Source organism: Argiope bruennichi, chromosome 7 (assembly GCF_947563725.1).
Source record: "Argiope bruennichi chromosome 7, qqArgBrue1.1, whole genome shotgun sequence".
NCBI lineage: Eukaryota > Metazoa > Arthropoda > Arachnida > Araneae > Araneidae > Argiope > Argiope bruennichi.
In genome coordinates this window covers 23,636,621-23,657,004 of record NC_079157.1, presented here as the reverse complement: position 1 = coordinate 23,657,004, position 20,384 = coordinate 23,636,621, and the positions used below count along the sequence as shown (strand labels likewise).

General features: G+C 29.5%; 1 protein-coding gene and 1 non-coding gene across 3 annotated transcripts in view; one reads left to right on the top strand and one right to left on the bottom strand.

The window, feature by feature from the left end:
• The window catches only part of LOC129976119 (retinaldehyde-binding protein 1-like), a 79,212-nt gene extending 62,956 nt beyond the window's left edge, over window positions 1–16,256 (top strand). For both annotated transcript variants that reach the window (XM_056089516.1, XM_056089517.1), the window contains 2 exons: window positions 11,325–11,435; window positions 15,776–16,256. In XM_056089516.1, the coding sequence (XP_055945491.1) occupies window positions 11,325–11,435; window positions 15,776–15,949 (285 nt within the window). In that variant the 3' untranslated portion in view covers window positions 15,950–16,256. The remainder of the gene's footprint in view (window positions 1–11,324; window positions 11,436–15,775) is intronic.
• A 3,048-nt stretch (window positions 16,257–19,304) lies between these two features.
• On the bottom strand, window positions 19,305–19,386 carry Trnas-aga (transfer RNA serine (anticodon AGA)). The gene has a single exon. It is a non-coding gene; the product is annotated as a tRNA-Ser (tRNA).
• Window positions 19,387–20,384: the final 998 nt, after the last annotated feature.

Below are 20,384 nucleotides of genomic sequence, written 5' to 3'. Positions count from 1 at the left end.
CTCTGATTCAGGTCTAAATTACGATCTGTGGTTGAGTGAATGAAATGCGTGAATGAAGTCCACCCCGTAAAAAGGGTTGTGACGTGTGTGTAGCTAAGTCGTACTCTTGGCCCTAGATGGCGCTACTATTGAAACAAGAGGCGTTCCCCTTGAGGCTTAAATCGGCTGTCTTCGACAGCGGGCTTGTCCATGGCAAGTGCCATTAGAAACAACAACAACAAATGAAAAGTGGCAAGAGGTTTGGGACATGCAGGTTGATAACAAACTACATGCTATTCAACCAAAAATAAATATGTGGTCAGTTTTACCAAACCGATGTGCAGATGTAAAATTAATTCGTCTACGAATCGGACACACAAGGTATACGCATAGACATTTGCTGTTTGGTGAACGGGTTCCTCATTGTACAAATTGTGGAGTGATCAATTCCATTGCACATATTCTTACTCAATGTCCTAATTTTACTTCTGATCGTTTAACTCACTTTCATTCGTCTATTTTAAATTTACAGGACCTGGTGGCTGAGAAACCTCACTCAAAACTTTTTGACTTTTTAAAAGACATTGGTTTCTTTCATAGCATTTAAAATTTGAGATTTATTTTTATTCTTGTGCGAAAACTTTGCCAGATTTTCTAAACTTTTGACGTTTTAAAATGTATCCTTGTTTTATTTACACCTTTTACACTTTTATAATGGAACTGTTTAAATATCCTTGTGGATGGCGCAGCTTGTCCTAAATTGGATCTTGTGCCAATAAACCTCACCATACCATACCATACCACACACACATACAATGTTTGTAATGCAAAGTTCTTATCGTATACAACTTTATTTTAAGTTAAAGTAAGAAAATTTGTAACACTGAAGAGTTTTCATATCTATAGTTCCTCGAAGAATGAAAGAATGTTTCAAACTATTTTTGAAAACCGCGGCAAGCTAAATTCTTCAATAAATAATTATTTATTATTTTCATATGCGCTTTACACCTTGGAATTTAAAGGCAGTCATAACTGACAATGAATTTCAGTCCCCCTCGATCTTTAATAGCTATTAGCCAAGTTTGAAGCTAATTTTTCAATTCCTACTACTAGTTCCTATACTCTCCCTATGTATATATATATATTTATATATCTTGTTAAAATTTTCAATCGTTAATAAAATACATTTTATTCATCCACTCAAGTTCATATACTTTTTTTTAAACTTGTAGTGGATGACACTTGATGATAATACAGGTTTTTTTTTTCAAATATTAATTCATTAATTAAATTTGTCCAGTAATTTCTATTTGGTCACCAAAGTCTCAAAATCCGTTGGCATGTCGCTAAATGGTCGATAAGTTTGTAGCCAAGCTCTGAGATTACTGACGCGACACCCGATCATAAATAATATAAGATATATATAAATAATATAAGAAAATTAGTAGGAATTCAGTTAAAAAAATTTGCCTCATAATATTGCAATTCTGTCATATGTATATACATATTTATATTAATTATAATTATTTAATAAAAAGTAACTAAAATAGATATTTTTTGTTTACCTAAGTAGGAATTGGCTTACAATTTCTTATATATATTATTTGTTAAATAATAAGAACCTACAAAATAGTTTTCAAGTTAAAAGAAAAAAAATTTAAATCCTAAACGTACCGGCATTTCACCGATACGTTGGAACTGAAATTGGAAAATAACATTTGCCTGCTTGTCATCGGTTTATTGTCAGTATCAATAAATGAAAAAATCATACTTAATCTCACTTAAGAAAAAAAAAATTATCTTTCTTTTTTTCAGGTTTTGCCTTAAAAAAAATCCAGTTTGCAAAACAAATTTTAAATGCAGATAATTTTTTTTCTTGCCTAATACTGCACATGTGTAATTAAGCATAGTTTTTAATTAAGAAAAATAATTATTTGGTCAATTGCCACGAAATTTTTTAAAACCTTTTTATGGATTCCGAGTGGAAAAAAAAAAATAAAATTATTTTGCTCATAAATACCCGAACAATTTTTTCAAATTTTACTCTGGTATTTACGAGCAAAATTTGAAAAAAAAATTTATTCTATTATTTGAATTTATAAAGAGAAAATAATTTAGGTATATTAACTTTATTTATGTATATTGAGCCTTGGTTTCTAAATCGCTTTACACAAGAGAGTTAAACGAGGATATATTTTTACATATTTTAATTTTATTCCGCATTTTAATAAACCGAGAGAAAAAGATATTCGTGTGAAAGCAAGGAAACAGGAATATTTATCATATAAAAATGAAGTATGGAAACATCTATAGATTGTTTTATTCAAGTCAAAATTTAATTCGAAATAATAACTAATAGAAATACAAGGAAAAGGAAATGGTGATATCATCTATTAAGAATCTTCAGTAAAAGCTAAACAAGGAAAACTTTCTTATTTAATTTCACCGGTGGTATCTTTTCGAAAAATAAAGATGAACTAATATATAATAACAATAACAACCCCACGAGGATTGAATAAGTAAATAAATTGATTGCTTATATTTCTTGGAAGTAGTTTCGAAACATTAAGGAAAAACAGAGGGAATGTTTTCAGATAGATTTGATCGTTAACTGACAAAATACGGCGAGTTATGTTTTTAATTTCCGCGCAAGTGATAAGGGTTAGACTTATGATTAATAATAATTCATTTCCCCATTCGATTATATTCAAAATTTGATATATATCGACAATAAGGGTTTGAAAACCTACATGACTGAAAATTAGTATCCGGTTCCTAGCCAAGCATGACAAAATCGAACCAACTGTGCAAAAGCAAGCCAAAAATTCATCACCAGGGATGGCAATAGAAAATGGCATCAGACGGCTTTTAGGGTTGCAATAAAAATATTAACAAGATTCCATTCGGCGAGAAATTGTACCAAATAAATTCAACTTTGATGTTCAAACATTCATATTAAATCTAGCTTTAACAACATTAAATTGGGCATCTTTTAGCCAATTCGTTGCCTTTTTGAGCTAACGCATTCATTTAAATATGAACAGATAAACATATAGTGTACCTATCAATGGATTAAAACAAAATAATTTATATTTATTACTAGCCGCTACTGGCGACCAAGGTCGACAATACTTTTTTTTTTTTTTTTTTTTGTGTGTGTGTGTGTGTATTATCTCAATCAAATCTTTTATGCATAACTTACTTGATGTTCATGGATTTTTCAATAATGTGTATTTAAACTTCAAATTCTGATAAACTTTAAACCTCATTTTATTGTAATAACTTTACACCACAATTCCATGACATTATAATGTCTTGAAAAAGAAAATTACCTGGGTAATCTACCTTTAAACTGTTATCTTCATTTTTATGGTATTGTGGCTTCCACATGTAAACTCTGTAAGAAATAATAATTTTTTTTCCCTAATGACTTGAACAATGAGGGAAAAAAATGACTCGATTAAATATTTGATGAAATAATGTAAACTGCTTGAATTTCAATACAACAACGAAACCCTATTATTGAAATTTACTAAAAAAATATTTAAAAAAATTACTAATATTTAGGAAAAATTCTCATCAGAACTAAATTACTATCAATGAAAAGAAGCTTTCATGATGTAAAAAATTATTTTTTTGTCAAACAATATTTTTGTTAATTAAAGCTGAAAAAAATGTCAAAATCTCATTAATTTTAATTAATAGAAACTTTATTCGAAATTTCGGAAGATAAATAAATTTTCTGATGCATACATTTTTCCTGTCCAAAAATGTATTGATACAAAATTTGATACCTCTATATGAAACGATCTGGTCTGTAGAGCTTTAACAGACAAATAAACGAGCAGACAGAAACACCTAGTATTATTTTATATTATTGAGATATAAAAAGTATTATTTTATATTAATGAGAAAGTTAGCGAAATTTGGAAGCTCTTCATGTCCAGCAATCGGAAAATAATTTTAATAGTAAAATGTAGTGGATTTTTTTGTATTTATTTCTTTTCAAAACAGTTTAATAGACTTTTAAAGAAATATGTTTTAACACACACACACACACACACACACACATGCGCGTGCACACACACTCACACACAAACACACACACATACATACACATACACACACATACATATGCATACACGCACACACATACATATACATACACATACATATACATGCACGCACACACACAGACACACACACACATACATATACATACACATACATATAATACACGCACACATACACAAACACACACATTCATAAATATACACACATATTTTAAAGACATATCAATCATTATAAATTTTTACGTGTGAAAAAGGGTGAAATTTGCAGATCATGCTTTGCATATCTGATTTGCTACAGAGTTTTGAACGAGCATTACTTGTAGAAATGCCTTGGCGCATTTGGGGTGAATTTGGCATTGTTACAGAATCTATCGCTTGATCCAAGACGAGGTTTTTTTGGCGATTAATCTCTGACATGCGGTTAGTAGATCCGAAAATAAAATTGGTATTTTAGATGCATTTTTCCCAATCGATTGCAACAAAAATTTGGCACAAAACTACATTTTTAGTCACAAATTCCTATAGAAATTTGATAAATTCAAATTACTGCCTTTTTGAGTTACCGCTTTTACATGCTCTTAAAAGTACAGACCGACAGATGGTCAACCCCTCATTGGATTTGGCTCAACAACTGATAGGCTTCTACACGATGGATGTTGAATCTATGTACTGAATATCATCTATGTAACTCTTTTCGTTTTGTAGTTATCGCATTAATGTACATTCGTACAGTCGAACAGACAGCCTTCCTTTGAACGGAGTTTGCTCCAAATTTGATAGAAATCTTCAAAGCTAGCGTAAAGAGCATATACCAAATTTCATCCGCCTAGATCAGAGTGTTTATGAGTTATCTTAGTTTCAGACAGACAGATGGTCATACAGGCATTTTCCAAAAATGTGTTTTTCGAATTCAAGAAGGTCTAAAACGTAGATATCCTTCAAAATCGCAATTTCGAATATTTTGACGATTACAATAACAACTTCTCTATACTTCGTGTGCGAGAAATTAAAAATAAATCAAATTAAATAAACCAAATTCAACGCAATCGTACTTATTTCATTCTCTATACTTCGTGTGCGAGAAATTAAAAATAAATCAAATTAAATAAACCAAATTCAACGCAATCGTACTTATTTCATTCTCTATACTTCGTGTGCGAGAAATTAAAAATAAATCAAATTAAATAAACCAAATTCAAAACCATCGTACTTATTTCATTCTCTATACTTCGTGTGCGAGAAATTAAAAATAAATCAAATTAAATAAACCAAATTCAACGCAATCGTACTTATTTCATTCTCTATACTTCGTGTGCGAGAAATTAAAAATAAATCAAATTAAATAAACCAAATTCAACGCAATCGTACTTATTTCATTCTCCATACTTCGTGTGCGAGAAATTAAAAATAAATCAAATTAAATAAACCAAATTCAACGCAATCGTACTTATTTCATTCTCTATACTTCGTGTGCGAGAAATTAAAAATAAATCAAATTAAATAAACCAAATTCAACGCAATCGTACTTATTTCATTCTCTATACTTCGTGTGCGAGAAATTAAAAATAAATCAAATTAAATAAACCAAATTCAAAACCATCGTACTTATTTCATTCTCTATACTTCGTGTGCGAGAAATTAAAAATAAATCAAATTAAATAAACCAAATTCAACGCAATCGTACTTATTTCATTCTCTATACTTCGTGTGCGAGAAATTAAAAATAAATCAAATTAAATAAACCAAATTCAAAACCATCGTACTTATTTCATTCTCTATACTTCGTGTGCGAGAAATTAAAAATAAATCAAATTAAATAAACCAAATTCAACGCAATCGTACTTATTTCATTCTCTATACTTCGTGTGCGAGAAATTAAAAATAAATCAAATTAAATAAACCAAATTCAACGCAATCGTACTTATTTCATTCTCTATACTTCGTGTGTGAGAAATTAAAAATAAATCAAATTAAATAAACCAAATTCAACGCAATCGTACTTATTTCATTCTCTATACTTCGTGTGCGAGAAATTAAAAATAAATCAAATTAAATAAACCAAATTCAACGCAATCGTACTTATTTCATTCTCTATACTTCGTGTGCGAGAAATTAAAAATAAATCAAATTAAATAAACCAAATTCAACGCAATCGTACTTATTTCATTCTCTATACTTCGTGTGCGAGAAATTAAAAATAAATCAAATTAAATAAACCAAATTCAACGCAATCGTACTTATTTCATTCTCTATACTTCGTGTGCGAGAAATTAAAAATAAATCAAATTAAATAAACCAAATTCAAAACCATCGTACTTATTTCATTCTCTATACTTCGTGTGCGAGAAATTAAAAATAAATCAAATTAAATAAACCAAATTCAACGCAATCGTACTTATTTCATTCTCTATACTTCGTGTGCGAGAAATTAAAAATAAATCAAATTAAATTAACCAAATTCAACGCAATCGTACTTATTTCATTCTCTATACTTCGTGTGCGAGAAATTAAAAATAAATCAAATTAAATAAACCAAATTCAAAACCATCGTACTTATTTCATTCTCTATACTTCGTGTGCGAGAAATTAAAAATAAATCAAATTAAATAAACCAAATTCAACGCAATCGTACTTATTTCATTCTCTATACTTCGTGTGCGAGAAATTAAAAATAAATCAAATTAAATAAACCAAATTCAAAACCATCGTACTTATTTCATTCTCTATACTTCGTGTGCGAGAAATTAAAAATAAATCAAATTAAATAAACCAAATTCAACGCAATCGTGCTTATTTCATTCTCTATACTTCGTGTGCGAGAAATTAAAAATAAATCAAATTAAATAAACCAAATTCAACGCAATCGTACTTATTTCAAATCTGTTATTGATGCGTTCATTCTATCATATTTTCCTCCGTTTCACCTTCACTCTGCCGAGGTCTAATGTCAGCTGCCACTTGTCAGAGTAATATAACCCTGAAGAAAAGTCAATTTGAGAAAACGATTTATTTTATTTCAGAATATGAAGAAAGACAGAGAGAGGAACTGCCCACGTTTTCGCTTCAAGGATGAAAGTCATAATCAGATAAATTTAAAGGAACGTGCTTTAGTTTATTTATAGCGCAAAAGTTTCTGGAACTTTTTTTAAAATGAATCATTTTTCCACAATGTTGCTGATAAATTTATAATAACTTAAAGGAAATAAATAAAAAAAAGGAAAGAAAACTTTGGTTTGCGTGCTTCTGTTTTTGTAATTTTAAACGTAAGGAGTAGAGAAGTTTTATTTCTTTTAAATATGGTAGTATGGGGTACTGAAAAATAGATGGTAAAGATGTTGGGATCTTGAAGAAAAAGAAAATTCACATATGAAATATTTAATAAAGTTAAAATTTCCAGTATATATATAACAGATTTAATATCTGGAAGACCAAGTTTCGTTCGGCATTTTTTTTTAAAATTATTTTTGGAAAATCGTGTCTTTTTTTTTTTTTTTTTTGATGAAATATTTAGAAACGAATCACATACTAATTATGTATGAATATTTTTCAATATTACCTATATATGCATTGGTCTTTTAAATTAAAAAAAAATCACGAATGCACTTAGCGTAACGTGTTATTCGAAACAATCTACAGCATTGCAGTATTTATTTTAAAGTTTAACTATCATTACTTATATTTTTGAACTTTCACTCAGGTATTATTTTTATCATGGTGAAATCGAGTCAAAGATGGCGCTCTATGACACTGTCAGTATGAGAGCAGAAAGAAAAAGGCTCTAATAGTTAGGCATAATTTGATCCAAATCGTTAACCTTATCTAAATATAAAAATTGATCCAAATCGTTAACCTTATCTAACTATAAAAATTGATCCAAATCGTTAACCTTATCTAAATATAAAAATTAATCCAAATCGTTAACCTTATCTAAATATAAAAATTGATCCAAATCGTTAACCTTATCTAAATATAAAAATTGATCCAAATCGTTAACCTTATCTAACTATAAAAATTGATCCAAATCGTTAACCTTATCTAAATATAAAAATTGATCCAAATCGTTAACCTTATCGAAATATAAAAATTGATCCAAATCGTTAACCTTATCTAACTATAAAAATTGATCCAAATCGTTAACCTTATCGAAATATAAAAATTGATCCAAATCGTTAGAGTCGTTTTCGAGATATATGAAATAAATTTACAAATATACAAGAATTGCTTGTTTAAAGTAATAAGATTACCAAAGCAAATCATCGTCTTTGTTCCAAATACCTACGCCGTTTCAACCTTAAAGCCTTCTACTACCGATGTGGTGAAAATATCAATGAAAACATAATCATCTACATATACTCTTGTCCACTTTTAGAATACATCAGAAGCAATATTAAGATGGAGATGTTTTTCTCAGACATATCGGTAAAAAAAGAAATGATAAAAGAAGACCAGTGACTGCTGACTTATGTGCACGAACATCAATTGGATTTATTTTCCCAAACTCAAAATTGAACTATCTTTGTCACACATATCAGTTTATGATATGTGTTCCATTCCTGGTTCTTCTTTCCTTTTATACTGTGGTGAAAGTCAGTTAACAGCTACGCTAGCCGAGCAATTGCTTTTGTACTGTGGTCATGTTACTGGGCTGAGAACCACAAGGTCCCAGGTTCTATCCTCGTTCATACCACTTCGCCACATTGGTGACCTTGGACGATGAGCTTCCGTATAGCTGTTGTGACGCCATCTGATCACAGCAAACCAAAGTCGTCTGATTCACTTGACGCAGCAACCCAAAGTCGTCAGACTCACTTGACGCAGCAACACAAAAAGGCCGCAGCAACCCTATGTTGCCAGACTCACTTGGCGCAACAGCATCAGCAACCACACACGCTCGCCATAACGCTTGGCGCTACTGAAATGAGTACAGGTGCATTAGACTCAACAGCTAATACATCACCATTCACCAGCTATGTCGTTCGACTCACTGGAGAGAGAGTACTGAGGTGAAAGCTTATAAGTCAGTTAACAGCTACGCTGCCCGAGCAATTACTTTTGTATTGTGGTCATGTTACTAGGCTGCGAGCCACAAGGTCCCAGGTTCTATCCTCGCTCATCGCAATCCGTTACAATACTTTCTCGTATATGTAAGATAACGAAAGCATAGTAATTGTCAAAATATTTAAACTCCAGATTTTGACGAGTATCCACATTCCGAGTTAAAAAAGAACAATTTTGGAAAATGACCCTTTTTCTATTCGTGACAAAAATAACTAAAAAACGCTTTGAGTTGGGAGGATGATATTTGGTATAAGGTCTTTATACCAAATTTGCGAATTTCTATCAAATTTTGAGCAAAATTTGTTCTAAGGAACTCCGTCTATCCGGCTGTTCGAATATAATCTAAAACGATAATTACAAAACAAAAAAAATATCTAGATAGATGAAATTCGGTGCATTTGATTTAATATCTATAGTGTAGACATCTGTCAAACTTTGAGCCATATCCAGTTACAAGTTAACTGTCCGTCAGTCTGTACTTTCAGAAACATGTAAACGTGATAAATCAAAAACAATGCTTAAAATGTGAAAAAAAGAACCTGTCTAAAATACAAATTCGATTTTTGGGTACTCTTAACGCATGCCATGTGTAAAGAGCCGAGGATGATACGGCAGTTTCAGTCAAAATGTTTTCAAGCCAAAAGTTAATATTCCGTAACTATTTTATGCCAATGCCTAGTGAAATGGTGCCTCTGGCATGGCAAGTTTATTAGAGAGAACGCGAGAAAGTTTTGGGGAGACAATCTTAACTTTGAAATTTGGAATCATTGTTAAAGGAGCTAATTCTAGTGTAATGCCGCTGTTGGTACACATCATATAATCAATAAAATAAAAAAGATTACTGAAACTGAGATATTTAGCACATTCTGAAAACTTCGGCTAAACCAAAATGACATCAAATTTCGAATCTCTGGGTAATTTTATTCTTAGACAAATCGATTTATTTCAATAATCTTAAAATAGCTTTATGTTATCGTACCGGATGTCAACTATTAATTTTGATTCAATCTAATTTTTAAATCAGTAGATTGGGTGGATCCTAGCACAGCCCACTTCTGGGCGTCTTTTTGAATTCTCGCCAAATGGCAACCTAGACAGATTTTTTTTAATTTTTATTTTTTATTATATTTATTTTATTTATTTATTATATTTATTTATTATATTTATTATTTATTTATTATATTTATTATTTATTTATTATATTTATATTTTATTATATTTATTTTATTTATTTATTATATTTATTATTTATTTATTATATTTATATTTTATTATATTTATATTTTATTATATTTATTTTATTTTATTTATTATTATTTCTGGCCTTCAACTATCGTTTTTTAATTGAAAAATAATAATAATAACAAATATTCAATTAGTAGTCAACTTGGCGAGATTTCAAATGAGTCGCCAAGAGTTGGGCCCATCTAGGATTTTACCCAGTAGATTTAGATATATATTTCAAGTTTACTGCAGGAGTCAGTAAATATATTTCTAAAAATTTATTTACTATGATTTTGTATATAGTTCCCCGGTCCTACCTATCTTATTTACTTTCACACTTCCATAATTCCATTTAAAACAAACAAACAAACAAAAAGTTATCCAGTAGTGTCTTCTTTGAAATTTAGTATTTTTGGCCCTTCAATGGCGTTTAATGATTGACTCATTTTTTTCGAGGCGTAAATTATATATAAAACTAGCCTAAAATGTTGATATTAAAGATTACTAATCTTTTAAAAATATTAAATTATCAAGAATATTATAATAAATACTACTAATAGAACACGAACTGACTTTTAATTTTACGCAGAACATTTACAGATTTAAAAAGTATAAAATGCAATTTTTGAAGTGATTTAAAGCATTTTTTGAATAGGAAATATATATCTATTGTTATATCTCTAGTGATTTACAAATAAGTTATTGGATCCCGATGAATCACGTGAAATTTAATTGGCGCCATGTGTTTCATGTGATTGTGTTTTTTTATGGCGCCATCTATTTACGAATTTCGAAAAAATTATTCCAAATTCCGTTATATTTGTAAAAACGAATAAAAAATTAACGATTAAAAAGTGGATTATTCCACATTTTAGAATACTAATAAAATTATGTTTCTAAAAATTCTTTTATGTAAATTTACTTATTATTTTCTGAACTTTTTTTTCACATCGAAGCATTCCACATTTCATAACGTTCTTATCTTTTCAGTACTGTTTTCCTGGAAGATACAAGGGTTTTCATATCATATCTGAAAGTAAATTGTTCAACATTGTTTGGACCATTGCAAGTCCGTTTCTGACACAGAAACTTAAAACTAGAGTAAGTATGCATTCTTTATTCATTTTTAAAAAAATAAAATCGTTCATATTTATTTGGCTGTTAATTTTTTTTTTATAATTAAAGAAAAAGTTTTCAATTTTAAATCTTTCAAATTTGTTATGTATGTTCATTGAACGATTAAGATTTGCAATTTCCAAGTAATATTACTTGTAACAATATTCAGAGCATCCACTCTAATTACCATCAAGCAATAAATTTCTAAATTGTTAAAGAAAGAGAAATTCTGCAATCGATTTTCAGAAAACGGTGGTGAAAATTATACATCAGGATTTTCGTCCTAATCTTTATGTATGAATGCTTTTTATGAATGTGCTTTCAAATACATTATGTATGAATGTATTTTCCAATGCCATTACGCTCGCAAACACAATTATTTAATGTTTTTAGAGAACTACTCATTGCAAAATGAGATTTTTTTTTCCGATTTAATTTTTTTTCGATACCAAAAGGCTACTGAAAAATAGAAATAGAACCAAAACAAACTTTGATGAATAAAATCATGTCATATTTGGCCCTGGTTGGGGAATCCTAAATAGCAGTACTTTGGCGCGTTAGAGCTCATTTTTGATTAGGGCCCCTAAATCCCTAAACGGAATTGTATCATTTTCGATTATCCGCTTTATGAATTATTCGAAGATATTAATTTTTATCTTTAAAAAATTATAAAAAAATGTTTTTTCATGAAAGACAAAACAAATAAAACATAAGCGATATTTTTTGGTAAAAAAAAATTGAAATCAGCACATTGCTGTTACGAAATCTATTGCTTTTTAAGCCTTGTTGAATATATTTAATCCTATTCAAATGATAAAACTTAAAAAAAAAATTCGTGTGGTTTTGTGACTTTTGAAGATTATTTTGCATGATTATCTATGCTTGCAGTGCTGCTCATTTCAGCGGTTAACTGAAAATTTATTATAAGTCTGTGTGAAATTGTGGTGCTGCCATCTATTGAGGAATGCTGCAACCTTAGAATTTGTTTAAATTTGCAGCAATGCATTTTAATGTAAATTAAACGTGATAGACCAACCAAAAGTAGTAGAGTTTATTTTATTTTAACATCCCGATCTGAAGTTACTCGAAATATTCTGGAACAGAATTTGCAATTTTGGACCTTGCCAGATGACGAGGACGATACTTGCGAAGGTGGAGGTGCATACAGCGGAGTGAACATTTGTGGTAAATATATGAGCAAATATGAAACATTTAAAATTGCGAGCATCAGTAATGCAAAGAATATTTTATAACAGTTGACTAATTCGTGCGTCGGTCATCATTCATTTCTGGAGCTCATTTCCGGCGGTTAGAAATGTAAAGTAATTCGGTGCTAACAAAGATGAATTTCAAAGTCAAGAGCGGCGTTTTAACTTGAAAATACATCAAAAATATTTTTGGATAGGGTATTCCTTTGAAATTCCAAATGAATCTGTAAAAAAATTCTCATCACTGATATCTAATTCATTACTGATCACTTATGTTGATTTTGTATGAAAGAAGAAAAAGGGAAGTCAACAGCAAACATAATATTGCCGCATTGAAAAAAGACGGTCGACTCTAATGACCGAATGGTCATGGCACTGGTCTCATAATCAAGAGACCATGGGTTCGAATCGAGCTAGAGACAATGCGTTTCATATTATATGTAAATATTTAATTCCTTGATTTTATGTTTTCCCTTATTTCATGTTCCAGAAGATACTGGACCTTTCTTTAGTTTACCAGAAAAGTGTTCTGGACTTTTCTTACTGTCTCCAGAAAAGTATTCTGGAACTTTCTCTGCTAGTATAAAAGCAGAAGATTTGTCAGTTACTGTGTTCAGAGTTCAGAGTTGAGTTAATAAATTGGTTTAGATCTATCTCTTGTGTGTGTCATTGAGTTCTATACTATAGTTCTACGTGACAATATACAAGACTATTGTTTTATAAAATCTTAGTTTGATTTAGTGAAGTTTTGTGGCCCCAAAACCATTCTTGATTATGCTACGCCAAACGTATGGTATTAATTAAAACATTGTTTATAAACTCTTATATAATCATACACTAATCATAATAATAATAAATAACCATAAACTTCTTATCATTTGTTATGATTTGTCAATGTTTATGTAAATTGTAAAAAAAAAAAAAAAAAAAAAAAAAAAAACCCTTAAAATTGAATTATTTTTAATTAGATCAAATGGTAAAAACCGATCATTTTTAAGGAAGTGAAAAGATTTGGATGATTCATTTTGTGAAGAATGTCTTCCAAAATGATAGAGGAAAACTGAAAGCAACGGGTGCGTTGCGAAATGAATTGCGAGTAATCAATTAGAATGTGTTGAACTGACAATTAGCATTGGCATTATGTACACTGAGGGGCGGGTTCTCCCAGCAACGAATACCTGTGCGTGAGTCGAGTGTGACCTATTCTTAAACGAGTAAGAATTGTATCATTCTTTCTATTAGATAAGCTGGGCCAGTGATCAATAATGTGTTTAATTATAAAAACTTATAAAAGTTACAAAATCTTAAATATAAAATTTAAAAGTTATTAAATCTCAAGTTATAAAATCTTAATTATTGGGTAAAATTAGCTTTTCCTCAAAATAATAGTGCATTTAAAACCAGCGAATGTAGTCTCCTCGAAACCTTCTCTCATATTCCCTAATAAAGAGATTATTCCCCCCTAATAAATTATAGCCATTTGGCAAGGCACTGAATGTTACGAGTGCTCAAATTTTTATTTTCAGTGTTCCGCATGTGAGCGTTTTGCACTTCAAAAAATAATAGTAATAAAAATTAATTGAATATGCATTTTTGAATATTTACTTGTCGATTGAAATCAAGATTTGTTACAGAAATACGATTTTAGTAATAATATAACATTTAGTGAGTGTGTTGTGATTTTCTAATGAACTGCCCGGGTTTAAATATAATATTTTTAATCTACACAAACAAACTACACTACAAAATTTACAAACACACATAGACAATTAGGTTAACGAAAACAGTATGGTCGAGGGATTTCACCGGTTCCAGCCGAAAGTAGTCGGCGTTAGCGCAAGGGTTGCGCATTGGAAAAAATCGACCTCAGGATGCAGGTCTCCTGTTCAACTGCTTGCTTGTCTGTAAACGCCACAAGGGGCTTCTGTAAAACCCCACAAGGGGGCGCTCTCTGCTCAAGGGGGAAAACAGGTGCTACAAACATACTAAATTTTGATAATTGCACTTTTTTTGTGTTATCGCATTTATTTGAATACAGAAGTACAAACCGACAGATGGAAAATCCTCTGATGGATTTGGTTAAAAATTTGATATGGATATACTATTTAGAGTCTAAATCCGAGTACTGAATTTTATTTATTTAAATCTTTAAGTTTTGTAATTATCATGTTAACTAGTATTCGAACAGCCGGACAGATAGACTTTCTCTGAAAGGACTTTGCTGAAAATTTGATAGAAATATGCATATTTGGTTTAAAAACTATATACCAAATTTCACCTGTCTATTTCAAAGTGGTTTTGAGTTACCATATTTATAGACAGGTAGAAAATAAAATTCTAAATATGTTGTAGCGGATTGTGATGCGCGAGGATAGAACCTGGGACCTTGTGGTTCGTAGTCCAGTAACATAACCAGGATACAAAAGCAATTGCTCATGCAGCGTAGTTGTTAACTGGCTTATATGCTATTCACCACAGACTCTCCCTCCAGCGAGTCGAAAGTGAGATGAACGATATGGCTGTTGAACGGTGATGTATTAAGCTGTTTATTCTAATGCGCCTGTACCCATTTGAGTAGCTCCAAGCGTTATAGCGAGCGTGTTTGGGTTGCTGCGTCAAGTGAGTCTGACTCCATATCAAAAGGTTGCGTGTTCAAATCACGTCCGGGTCACCATGTAGGGATTGGAATATTCATGTTTGGTGTTGGACTCCAATCATGATTCCTTTTTATTACAAAAATAAATTTATTATTTTAGCATTAAAATACCACAACTAACTTTCATCCTACGAGCTGAGCCTGACCGCGTGTCGACGATTGAGTGTCGAGAGTATAGTACGATTTTGTTTTCGATTAAGATTACGATAGTTCCCGTTAGTTTCCCGTTATGTCGCACTAGATCAGGATCGGCTCATAGGTTACATTATTTGTATTCACTACAATGTGCTTATTGGACATTGGGAGGCCTGAAATCTGGAGATCATTTAAAATTTCGTCGAATTTTTTTTTTTTTTTTGTCGATTATAATATTTTCTTTTTGCATTCGAGAAACTAAAAATTTCTGTTCCCGAATATGACGTGAATCTGTCGAATTAAATAATCGCTTCGTTTTGTTTCAGGTAATGTTCCACGGTACTGACACTTCGCCACTTCTTGACTACATACACCCTTCCGTTCTGCCAGTGGAATTTGGAGGCCAAGCAGAACCTTTTGAGAACACCAAATGGAAGGACCTCGTGGACGATAGCACCGAAATGGTGGCGAGACATCTGCATTATGGGTACCAAGCTTGATAAATGCATACCGTGTAAAAATATGGGCATCACCAACATGCTCAATGGGACGGATAAGATATTTTTGAAGAATCAGTTTGAACTTTCTCCCATTAAAAGACAGACCTGAATAATTTTCTGTTAATTCCCGAATTACTCAAAATGAGTCGAATGGAAACGGTGAATATTTACAGTTGTTTGTGTATAAAGACGTTGAATAAGTCTTGTTTATATTTTAGTATCAGAAGTGATTACTAATTTTTTTAATATTTGAAGTGTGTTTGAAAATATTTAGTTAGATTTAATAAAAAAATGTGGTTTTCTTGTATTTATTTGTCCATATGATCTGATACTGATAGTTATCATGAATTCGAATTGATCATAGAGTAGAATAGATATTTATTATACAACTATGTTCAGTAGTGGTAGAATATTTGTTCTTCTTCTATCAATATCAAATATCAGTATTCATAACTACATTCAGAAATCAAGATTATTTTTTTATTATTATCATTGAGTACAAATAGACCAATTAATTTGTTGAGAAAGAATTCGTTATTTTATCAGGAATTTAAAATAGCTACAAAAATTGTGGCATTAAATATTGCTGGAATCCAATAATAATGAAAAAAAAAAAAGTGCCATCGTGAGAAATTTTATTCTAGAAACTTAATTCCCCTCATGGTAATATTAATAAAATGCCCAATCACAAAATTCTATTCTAGAAACTTAATGAATTCCCCTGATGTAATCGTAATAAAATGTCCAATCATGAAATTCTATTCTAGAAATTTAACGAATTCCCCTAATGATAATATTAATAAAATGCCCAATTGTAGAATTATATTCCAGAAATTTAACGAATTCCCGTCATGGTAATATTAATAAAATGCCCAATTGTAGAATTTTATTCTAGAAACTTAACGAATTCCCCTCATGGTAATATTTATAAAATGTCCGATCATAAAATTCTATTCTAGAAACTTAACGAATTCCTCTAATGGTAATATTAATAAAATGTCTAATCATAAAATTCTATTCTAGAAACTTAGTGAATTCCCTTAAATGGTAATCTTAATAAAATGTCCAATCATGAAATTCTATTCTAGAAATTTAACGAATTCCCCTAATGATAATATAAACAAAATGCCCAATTGTAGAATTATATTCCAGAAATTTAACGAATTCCCCTAATGGTAATATTAATAAAATGCCCAATTGTAGAATTCTATTCTAGAAACTTTACGAATTCCCCTAATGGTAATATTAATAAAATGCCCAATTGTAGTATTCTATAATTGAAACCCCTCATGAGAATATTAATTAAATGTCCAATTATAAAATTGTCAGGTAACAAAAATCTGTACACAGTTTCTTTTAAAACATTATTTTCAGATAACTAAGCATTTATAACAATTTTTTTTTTTTTGCAATAACATTTAAAAATTTGGTGAAAGTAGGAAATTCCTTGATAAGAGAAATTCAAAATTAGAATTTCCATAAATTAAAAAATAAAATATTTTGCAGGTGAATAAATATAATTAGGAAACTAAATTTTTATAATGTTTCGGCGACTTTATAAGTATTAGAATAAAAAAAAAGTAATTTTTAAAATTACATTGAGAAATTGTGTAATTGCTTAAATACTGTTTTGCTAGTTTACATACCAAGGGTGCCAGAGCGCAAGTTTTAAAATAACTTTTGAAACAACTTTTCATAGACAAATATATTACGTTGAAAATCTAAAGAAAATAAGCAAACAAACGGAAGAAATGTGTGATCCACGAAGGTCATATTTGAAGAAAACAGAAATTAAAATTGACGGTGAATCCAACCCTCAAGATGTAATTATATTAATGTATGATACATATCGCTTATTCTTTTTTTGGGGGAGGCGGAAGCGGAAGAGGGAAGGGAAAGTAGGTCTCGCTCAATATCGGTTATAGTTAAAAGTTTTTGTACGAATTTTAGCAATGATATTGAACTATTATTAACATTTGTTGCAAATGCTATAACAGTCACTATTAAAAAATTGAAACACTATTGCAATTTAACAAAGACACGAAGGAATTTATATTTGTTGCAAATAACAGTACCTTTGTAAGAAACATCTATTTAATTTTTTATTAAAATTTTCACTTTTGTCAGGGAAAATAATTGAAAATGTTCAATATTTATTGCTTAATACAATGATTCAATAAATTATTTGAATACCACAATGAAAACTAATTATGAAGCACAGAACCATTTGAAAAGCCTCCTATGAAAAATATTTTTGATAACAATAAAAATAGTAACTTTCATTTCAACATTTTCAAAATTTTTAAAATTTTCTTTAATTTTGAAAATAATTCCGATTCCATATCAAATCTTTTCTCTCGTAATTTGTGCTTATTTTTTTACTATTTGAAATCCCTTTTAACATAAAATATTAGTTGTCTAAAATATAGAAACCTTTTTAAAATATTATATTTTTGAAGTCTGATTATAGAAACATTGATATTATTTATTTTTAGATATGATATTCGAATAAAAGTATCAATCATCGAAAAATATGAGATTATTTCAATTATATATGTCCATCTGTCTGTACGGGAATCCTGTAATACAAATATTCATTGATAATTCTTGCATATTCAGCGTCAGATATTAAATTTCTAAAATCTAAAAATGTATTATTTTTCTGGATTTTAATAATTGTTGATTTGTTTTCATCCAGTTATATTAAATTTAAATCACTCTTATATGAATATATTCAAACATATAAATTGTAAATTAAATTTTATCAAATAACTCTTTCTTTATCTTAGTTCATTCTTGAGAATCGGGCCATCATATTTTGTTCTTTTAAAAACCGATATCTATCTATCCGAGGAAGTCATTTTTTGCTAAAGGAATAAAAATATACACGAATAAAATGTTTGAAACCAGATTTAAATTTGAATTTCGAATACTAACATGAAATAATTTTTGGAAGATAAATTTAAAAGAAATAATTTAGGAAAAAATGATGAAATTCAATACACACACACACACACACACACACACACACAAAGAAAAAAAAGAAGAAATATTTCAAATAATGCCAACGTTAATAAAAAATTATTAGTCAAGAAATGTATGTCACACACACACACACACACAAAAATATTTCAAATAACGCCAACGTTAATAAAAATTATTAGTCAAGAAATGTATGTCTCAAATGGGTCTTTGAGTTTGGAATGATATTCTTAATAATAATGCTAAAATGATAATATTGTGAATAATTTTTTTCATAATTAATAGGATTATTTGCCTTTAGTTAAGATCAAAAAGATTATAAAACTTTTCAACGAAGATCACACTACTTGAGAAAAATAATACCCCACATTTTCGTAGTCGGTAGGATTCGAACCTACGCGGGAAGATCCCAATGGATTTCTAGTCCATCGCCTTAACCACTCGGCCACGACTACTCGGTAAGCTTTCAAAGAATAAATATAAATTTCAAATAAAAACAATTATATGTCTGTTTTTTTTGTTAATTATGATTATACTTCAGTAACGCCTATTTAACTTGAAGCAGAGAAGTGCAAAACTTGAATCTCTTTACAAATTCCAATGGTAGAAACAAACATTTAAAAATATTCCTACATGATATATCATTGTGGCGCCATCTTATGTAGTCTTAATGAATGAAAAGATGTGAAACAAAGGTTGGTTAATGGACAAACTCTTATTTTTTCCTTCTTCGTAATTTTTTTGAAAGATGTCTCCTATTATTACATTTTAGGTAGTCAATAAATAAATAAATAAATCTTTAAGCCTAATTTGATATATTGCGAAACGAATACTGTTATTTTTAACCACAGAAATTCGGCAATGAAAATATCGAATAAAGAAATATAATAATAATAAACAAAAAAAAAATTGCATACAAATTAAAACATTTTATATCTAATTCTCATAAAAAAAGATAATTCTTTAGGAATAAGAATTATTATTTTAATTTCTATAAAGCGAGATAAAATATAAGAATATATCAGACATCAATGCGAATTATATTGTTATAATTATATTTTGAGACAAAAACTCAAGACAGAACTATGTATACATGGTTTCTCAAGTTTTTGCAATAAATGTGTTACCTTCATCCTTAAATGTTTATTTGATAACAGGCCTTGTTTAAAAGTTTAAGATATTTAAAAATATATTAGTGTCTCTAGCATCACAGACTTAACATTATACACTAAATTAATGATAAGATGTTATTAAAAAGTAGACTTGTAGTTATTATTATATTATTTGACTAAAGAAACTAGTTTAACACAGTTTGGGCTCATATTCATAATATGTCGTTTCATATATCTATTTTTTTAATGTTCTAATTTTTTTATATTACAAAAAACGAATTTTTTTTTTTAAGTAATGAATTTGAAATAAATTTTAAGAAGTAATTATTTTTTTAAATTTG